At 36.3% G+C, this 8,575-nt stretch overlaps 1 protein-coding gene and 1 long non-coding RNA gene across 2 annotated transcripts in view; both read right to left on the bottom strand.

Annotated features, from left to right (window-relative positions):
* Nucleotides 1-900, bottom strand: part of LOC113023406 (uncharacterized) — a 1,756-nt gene extending 856 nt beyond the window's left edge. Inside the window, exons 1-3 of the long non-coding RNA XR_013909530.1 lie at nucleotides 762-900; nucleotides 641-682; nucleotides 400-548 (exon numbers count right to left, since the gene is read on the bottom strand). This is a non-coding gene — a long non-coding RNA (uncharacterized LOC113023406). The remainder of the gene's footprint in view (nucleotides 1-399; nucleotides 549-640; nucleotides 683-761) is intronic.
* Nucleotides 901-4,221: 3,321 nt separating this feature from the next.
* On the bottom strand, nucleotides 4,222-8,041 carry LOC145429389 (uncharacterized). The gene is made up of 7 exons (XM_080302762.1): nucleotides 7,878-8,041; nucleotides 7,466-7,786; nucleotides 6,656-6,766; nucleotides 6,520-6,561; nucleotides 6,296-6,444; nucleotides 5,577-5,618; nucleotides 4,222-5,359 (listed from the first exon to the last, which is right to left on the bottom strand). Exons 1-7 carry the CDS (start codon nucleotides 7,975-7,977, stop codon nucleotides 4,916-4,918), a joined length of 1,209 nt encoding a protein of 402 aa, XP_080158888.1. The 5' UTR covers nucleotides 7,978-8,041; the 3' UTR covers nucleotides 4,222-4,915.
* Between the last annotated feature and the right edge of the window lie 534 nt (nucleotides 8,042-8,575).

The raw sequence follows: 8,575 nt of genomic DNA, 5'->3' as shown, positions 1-8,575 counted from the left end.
TTTTAACAATTCATTGGACAGGGTCAGTCATTTCCTAACACTGATTTTTGGCTAATCGGTGCATACTGCAGAAGCTAAAGAAACTCTACCAAAAATAAAACATGAGATCTAAAATATTGAATGATACCCTTCAGTGATGTTGTTGCACAGGTTTATCTGTGGATAGAGGCAGGATAAAGAATATTTTTCTACCATTACATGTAAAAGAAATGCATGAGGGTGGTAAGAGTATTTTTTCATCTAACAGCATGTTAGTTGTGTTTTGATATAACACAGAAGGATTTACTCACATTATACTCCTTTAACTACAAACATGAACATGGTTTTGTGCTTCAGTTTATATTGCCTCTTTATATTTGTGTACTACTTTCATAGTGATCCCCGTTTTCTGATTCATACCTCTCTTTTGTTTGCACTGGTGAGGTCTACACCTTTGGAGCAAATTAATTGTTTATGTTTTGAGGTTTTTCTGGACTTCCGGAAACATACTGCCAGCAGCAAGATGGAGATCAGACCAACACCACCAACGGTAGCAAACACGATGGTACCTGATGAAAACAAGACAATTATCAGATCTTGTTCATGTAAACACTTTAAGCCAATAAGCTATTAGCTAAGCTAATATCAAACAAAACTTTACCTTTGTTGATTTTAGGTTCTTCTTCAGCTGTGAAGTTTAGGGCTGTAGGAAGAATTAAGTATTACTTCATGTAAGTTTATCTGTGAGTCACATTCATAAGGACTGATATGTGTATTTATACCTGTTGAAAGTTCTATAGGCTTCATGGTTCCTGTTCCGGTTGTGAAGTTTGTTGTGTTGGTATTTTGATTTGTCCATGTGGCAACTCCCGGTATGACAGTTGTCTCGGTTGCAACAGCTGTTTAAGAGAGTGGTTACTTACAAGGTATTTATACTATTTGTACTTACCTTTGTCAGAACATATACAACCCCACTTCCAAAAAAGCTGGGATGTTGGGCACTGGTTCACCAATATGGGTGAACCTGTGCCAGTTTCCTCAGTGTGACAATAATCAAGAGATTCAGAGAATATGTAAAACTCTTTATAAGAGATAAGCCTGATACTCAGTACTGGATGTCCATGACGTTTGGGTCCTCAGTTGGCACTAAATTAAAAGCAGCATTGGTTCTGTTGTGGAATTAACTGCATGAGCCTCAAAATCATTGTCTGTGAACAAAGTTAACAATGCAATCCACAAGTGCAGGTTAAAGCTCTGTCCTGTAAAGAAGAAGTCATATGTGAACAAGATCCAGAAATACCACCGTCTTCTGTGAGTAAAAGTTGATTTTAAATGCACTGAGGCAAAGTTTAATGTGTTCAGACAAATCAAATCTGAAATTCTTTTTCACAAAAATAGGTGGTGACCATCATTGTTGAGATCGGGTTGAGAAGCGTTATATAAGAAGTGGTCCATTTACCACAATTATTGTGTACCACAGGATTATAAACATTTATAAATGCAATTCTAAGTATCATATATAATAAAACCTTAGCTGTAATAAATTTATGTTTATTTCTCTGAAATCAAAAAGCCATTTTTTCATAACTGTTGTGTAGAAGAAGTAGTAATAAAAGCAAAACATTGAAATATGATACTGCAGTATGAGTGGGTAAAATTGTACAAAACTTTGTTGTTAAATTTATTTTGTTGCATTAACCCACAAACTGGGAATTGTACCTGCATGAATGTAAATACAAATATAAAATTAAGCGTATTCATGTATACCTACCTTTCTTTACTGTTAGGTGTACCTCAGCATATGTATCGAAACCAGTCCGCTCCACTGCACACCAGTATTTCTGTGAGTCTGACAACTGAAGATTGCTGAAGGTCACAGTGAAGAATCCATCCCCAGAGTCCACCAGAGCAATCCTCCCTGACTCTGCTCTTCGTCCAGATTCTACAGTAACCAGTATGTCTCCTGTGCTTTTACATGGATCTATGCAGAAATACTTGTTGTTGCTCCATGCATATGTGTGTGAGCACTGGAAGGACACACTTCTCCCTTCAAATTCCTCTACATTGATTATGACTCCATCAATCAATGTAACTGTTGAAATTGAAGCAATAATGTAATAAGTCATGTAGTAATAATAATAAGTGATGTGATAAGATACAAGACATCAAAATAAACATTTAAATGACATAAACTACTACACTTGTGTAGTCACTTACCATATAAAAGGCAGTAGAGGAAAGAAGTCTTCTTCATTGTAGCTGAAAAACTGACACTTGTACGTAGTTCTTTAATTTAAGTGATCTCTTAGACTCTACATTTACACATTACAACCCAGACCTGCTTCTGGAGGTCTGCTGTTAATCTGACTTTTGAAGGTTTGTGGGCATAAAGGGAGGAAATGACACCTACACAACCCACAACCTCGTTTATGACAGTTTCTTTTTACCGTTTCACGAACATTGTCAGTAGCTATATATATGTATATATATATATATATATATATATATATATATATATATATATATATATATATATATATATATTTATTTATACTCTATTATACTCTATTCCTTATGCAAATAAAAGCAGTGAAAAATCACTGGCTGAGCAGGAGAGGAGATGAAAATAGTTTTTGATTTCGTTTTTTCCGTTGTTTTTTTTTTTATTACAGACATGTTGGATAATTTCACACAATATCATAAATTTAATTGTAGCAATTGTTTAACATTTTGGAAACTTAATTGAATGCTTTCTTTGAGACAGCAATTTCACAGATATATATTAAACTGTTAACAATCATCCTGGTTTGAAATTTGAAATGTTTGTCAAAATGTTTTTTTCTTCTTCTGTAATTACACTCCTTTTACAAACAGCCAAATACTGAGGTTTTCATTAGTACAGATATATTTTGAATATTTTTAGGTGCTATCTCAAACCTTTCAGTCAAAGGCTGACAGGTCAACAGTTGGCAGTTTACTCATAAGAGTCATTGTGTTTTAGAGTTATGGTTTTGTGGTTTATAAGCTGTCAGTGTCTACCCCTGACTTCTATCACCAAGAACATCCTTCCTGTAAAACGAGTAATCAAGACTTTCTAGCAGACATACATGTGTGCATGTATATGCAAACACATGTCATACAGACAACACTATACTAAAATCATGTCTCGTATAAAACAAAACAGTTATATTAAAACATTAAAGCAAAGCCACTTTACAAAATGAACATGTGTTTTAATGCCACCAAAGAAAATATTTTTTTGACTCCTTATGAATAATCCAATAACAAAATGATCAACTGGTTAAATGCTGTATGATCTTGCATGCATGTTACACTGAAGCTGTTTTTTTTTTTTTATCTCAGTGCAAATAAATCTGCCTACAAAAGTCACTTCACTCTTCTGTGTAGTTTCTTTAGGGTCTAGTAAGTACAATGAGTGACATGAACTGACAGACAAGCAGAAATTAAATGGTTGTTTTAAGGCTACATTTTACAAAGGCTGTCAGAAGAAAGTGGAACGCTTCAATCATAGCAAAGATGTTTAGCACCCTCTTTAGATTATATACAGGGTTCTTCTGCGTCTTTAAATCTGAGACATAGATGCACTGTAATTGGAACCCCTTCTGAAATCCTATGCCATAACGTAACAGCATGTGCACCTAGAAATATAACTCTATGTTACACAGGGTATGGCCTCCAAGAAATAATGTGTAACGCTTAAGAAACACAGGGCTACTAAACCCATTTACGTCATTTAAAGCTATTGCTTTTTATTGTCACACGGGGGCGCCGTGAGACTGTTTTGCATTACAACAACCTTAGGTCTGTGAGACTGTCATATCTTAGGTCTTGTCCACAGGAAGTTTTTTCTGTCTCTGTCTTTGAGCTTTTTCCCTCTATTGTTTAAAGTGTGTGTTGGAGGAAGATGAAAAATATACTGGGCCCAAACTCTGAGCACAAAGACGCTAACATCTGAGTTATTTGTGTTATAAAATCGTAATTGTTTTTTTTTTTTAACTACTAGAAAGGACTCTGGAGAACCCTTTATGACGGGCCCAGCACAAATGGGATTCTGGATGAAATTTCTGAAGAACTGAGTCAAGCCATTTCTTGAATTTTAGCCTTATGCACTATTAGTCCTAACTGGGTAGTAGACAATAGGGTCTGCACACTGACACTTCCTTGCAGTACTGATGTTTGGGTCTCAGTGAGCATTAAAGGACAATTCAGACTGGATTTTTTTCATTTCAAGATAGAAAGAGTTTATTTTGTTTAATTCATTTTGTTCAATAACTGAAGACCAGACACGTCTGATCCCCCAGGTTTTTCCCCAAAGAAACTACAGGGGGCCGAGAAGATAAAGGCTGTGCAGAAGATAATTAACACCATGCAAAAAATCATTGCCAGCCCTGGAGACCATCGCCAGATCCTCCTGTCTCAGGAAAACCAGGGCCATCACAGGGGACTCCTTGCACCCCGCCCACCCCTCAGGTCAGTCAGGTCTCACACCTCCAGACTCACACTGGGCCAATTAGATAGTCAACAAATGTTTTATTTTCTATGCACTAGCTCCCAGCACTTTGCAAATATTCTGATCTCCAGTGTGTGCCTTTCTCTTATATTATATATATTTCTCCTGTTTGCTATGTATTTCTTCTGTCTACTATTTATATTTATTCCGGCACAGTTGGTGTGGAGCACCTACAATTTCGTTGTACATGTACAATGACAACAAAGAGCTAATCTATTCTATTTTATTCTATCCCCAGAAAGGACCAGTCCAATTTAACTATGACTGATAATCTGCCTGAGAGGGCAAATCTGCAGACACTGAGGATAGCTGCAAAAGTTAATAATCATAACTGGAGATTATGGTGCACATAATTGGAGAAATTAACTTGTCCATGAATGTTTATGAATAACATACAAATTTAGATTAAGTCTGATTAATTTCTGATAAATCTAAACCAAACCAAAGAGATTTTGGCTCCTTTGCGGTTGATCCACAGGAGACAGAAGGAGATGCCTTGTAGGTACAGCTCTCTATATTTTTGCACGACTTAGGTTTAGTTGTCTTTTTGACAAGTACCTGTTTGGGTTTTTTTGGCACTAGAGCTGGCAAAGTATTGACATGTATCCCAGAGTTATTATCATAGACATTTTGGTGCTGTGTTGTTGAACATTCTGAATCTGCAGGAAGGCTGGGGAAACAGATGGTTTCATAGATACGGGAGGGTACACTGCATTTGGCTGCTGCAGGTTCAGATTCAGATGGTGGATCTGAATGGCATCTTTGTTGGTGAGTAGAGACAGAAGAACTCTGAGATGACTTTTTACATTGGTTTGTCCTGTCGTCAGTGTCACTGTACTCACAGCTGACCTGTTGAAAAGTGACAAAGAAAAACAAAATAATCACATTCGTGAGTGCTCTATCTATGTATACTCTATGTATGCTCTACATCAACTGAGAAGTTCATCTATATTTCTTTATGGAATCTTTATTTATATATTATGAAACAAATTACTAAATAAATTAAGTATGTTGCATGAATTAGCCAAAAAAAATGGGCTTATATAATTTATTCACACATACGTACATCTTCTAACATTATCTGGTTTTGTGTCCCAGAGCCACGAGTCTAGGCAGAGCAGAGAGAGAACATTTTCAATACAATACAAAAAAATCAAACTAAAATAAGAAAACTCTGGAAACTAACAGAAACTTAACTAATTTAAAACCAAAAATCAAAATGAAATAAAAAATAAAAAGTAGTTAGAAAATTCAAAACTATAATTACTCAAACTCGGAAATGAATCCAGCCAAAGATGAGTTTGAAGTGGGTTTATGCTAGACAGTTACTTGGACAGGATGTGGGACTTTTCCTCAATCTGCCTAATGATGGTTAAGGATCTCAGTTTGCAGATCAGTGTCTATTTGCTCTACTGATTTGCAGCACAGCAAATTAAACTGAGATCTAACGTGCTAAACAGTGTTTCAGTGATGCACTTATATTTAGTTTTATCTGTGGAGAGAGCCAGACTGACAGTTTCCTTCAGTTCTAATGCATGCCTTTTAAATGCATGCAATGCTAAAGACAGGAAATGATTACCTGGGCTTGCCAAATAAACTATTTCCATCTAACATCAGTTATTTGCGCTCTCACAAAATACAGACTCTAGGTGCCATAATGTGTCATGATTTACTCTCGTTGTAATTCTATAAATTCAACCCAGAACATTTTTATTATGCATTTGATTTATATCGATTGGCTTCAGAGACTGTTTTCAGGGCTTATCTCCAGTTTCTAACTCATACCTCTCTTTGGTTTTCATTGCTGAAGTCTGTGCTGTTGCAGTAATCTTGTAGTTTATGTTTTGAGGTTTTTCTGGACTTCCTGATGCATACTGCCAGTAGCAAGAGAGCAATCAAAGCTAAACCCACAGCAGTAGTAAACATGATGGTGCCTGAGGAAAACAGGTTGAATTTCAAAATCTTATTCATGCAAAGTCTTTAAGTCATCATGTCAATCAGAACTTTACCTGTGTTGGTTTTAAGTTCTTCTTCAGCTGTGAAGTTTAAGACTGTAGGGCAAAATATAATATTAATTAATGTAAGTTTGTCTTTGATTTATTTTTATGTGGACTGAAATTTAATTATGTCAAATGTTTATTATACCTGTTGAAAGGTTTGTAGGTTTCATGGTTCCTGTTCCAGTTGTAAAATGTGTTATGTTGGTGTTTTGATATGTCCATGTAGAAGAAACATCAGATATGATAGTTGCTGTAACTGTATAAGGAGGAGAATTGAAAGAGTTACTTAGATTGTTGGTTTTTCACTCTTTTCAACATAATATGAATCAAAACAAAACCATAAATGTATTTCATTAAAAATCCCATCATGAGTATCATCAGCATACTGTACTTAAATCTTGTTTTTCATGTTGATACACTGCTCAACAAAATGGCTTTGTAGTAAAACAACTGAACTCAACTGCGTGCAGTCCGGAATTTTCACCAATTGAAAGTATTGTACACATTATCGCGTAACAAATATGACAAACACGACCAAAGACTGTGAAAAGGCTAAAGTCCTGTCTCAGACAAGAATGGGTCAACGGTCTTCTTCTAAACATCCAGCAACTGGTCCTCTCACTTCACAAACATTTGCAGACTGTTGTTCAAAGAGAACTGGCTGCTACACAGTTGTTCTGTGCCAACCTTTTTGAGATGTGTTGGCACCATCAATGTCAAAATAAGCAAAGTTTTTCTTAAGTCACAATTTCTCAGATTAAACGTTTGACATTTTTTCTCTGTCCTATATGACACAAATTTGACTTAATGAGATTTGCAAATAATTCCCCTCAGAGAATGAATGCATAGATGCACTTTATACTACCAACTAGGAGCTGTCCCTCCATTAATTTACAGGTGTAAAATTAAGAGTATTGGTGCATTTTATTTAAAAGTGATAGAACAATATACGTACTTTTCTTTACTGCAAGCTGCACTTCAGTATATGTGTCCAAACCAGGCCTATCCACTGCACACCAGTATTTCTGTGAGTCTGACAGCTGGAGATGACTGAAGGTCACGGTGAAGGATCCATCCCCAGAGTCCATCAGAGCAATCCTCCCTGACTCTGCTCTTCTGCCAGGTTCTACAGTAACCAGTTTTTCTCCTTCGTCTTTACATGGATCTTTGCAAAAATACTTGTTGCTGTTCGATGCAATTTTGTGTTTGCACTGGAAGGAGACATTTCTCCCCTCGAATCCCTCTACATTGATTATGGCTCCATCAGTAAGGGGAACTGCCAAAATTGATCATGTAACAAGATATGAAAGATGAAATTAAATCATTCAATGAAAAAATTTAAGTACTAAATTTGTGAATTCACTTACCAAACAAAAGGAAGTTGAGAAAAGAAATGGTCTTCATTTTTGCTGAAAAAGTAACAGCTATGTACCAGTAGTTCTTTCTTGCTCCCTTCAGGCTCAACATTTACAGCCTTAATTAAACTTATACAGTATACTAATAAATAAGACAACAAGGTGCATGTAGAATTAACTAGCCATAAGTGCACAAAGCACAGTTAGAATTGGTGAGCGGTGGAGGACAGAGTTGCTTCTGCAGGTAACTCAGATCTGCTTGCTTTGGTTTGTGGGCACAAAAGGGCGGAAATGACACCTACACAGCCTCCCTGACAAGAACCTCTTTTAACTGGGTAGCGAACTGGGGCAGTAATTTAAGTGGCGTTTTATACCACATCTGCTTAAAATTAAAATTTGCTGCATCAACTATAAATTTAATTTTTTTTAATATGTGCCTTTAGATTTACTGACAGTTGAGCACTTCATTCTCGGACTGCAGGCTTACTTGTTGTTCATAGAGTGTTTAAAAGTAGAATGGGAGGGAGAGCCTTCAGCTTTCAGGCCCCTCTCCTGTGGAACCAGCTTCCAGTTTGGATTCGGGAGACAGACACTATCTCTACTTTTAACATTAACCTTAAAACTTTTCTTCTTCTTTAAGCATATAGTTAGGGCTGGATCAGGTGACCCTGAAACATCCCTTAGTTATGTTGCAATAGGCATAGGCTGCC

Source organism: Astatotilapia calliptera, chromosome 6 (genome assembly GCF_964374335.1).
Source record: "Astatotilapia calliptera chromosome 6, fAstCal68.1, whole genome shotgun sequence".
Taxonomy (NCBI): domain Eukaryota; kingdom Metazoa; phylum Chordata; class Actinopteri; order Cichliformes; family Cichlidae; genus Astatotilapia; species Astatotilapia calliptera.
Note: the sequence above shows the minus strand (reverse complement) of the source record. Positions and strands in the feature narration are given on the sequence as shown.

Excerpts from the sequence above, each read along its gene's own strand:
- LOC145429389 (XM_080302762.1), bottom strand. The coding sequence starts at position 7,977 with ATGTTGAGCCTGAAGGGAGCAAGAAAGAACTACTGGTACATAGCTGTT. Across the intron at positions 6,767-7,465 it reads GCAGCTTGCAGTAAAGAAAA|TTACAGCAACTATCATATCT; the intron begins GTACGTATATTG and ends CTCCTTATACAG. Across the intron at positions 6,562-6,655 it reads ACCTACAAACCTTTCAACAG|TCTTAAACTTCACAGCTGAA; the intron begins GTATAATAAACA and ends TTTGCCCTACAG.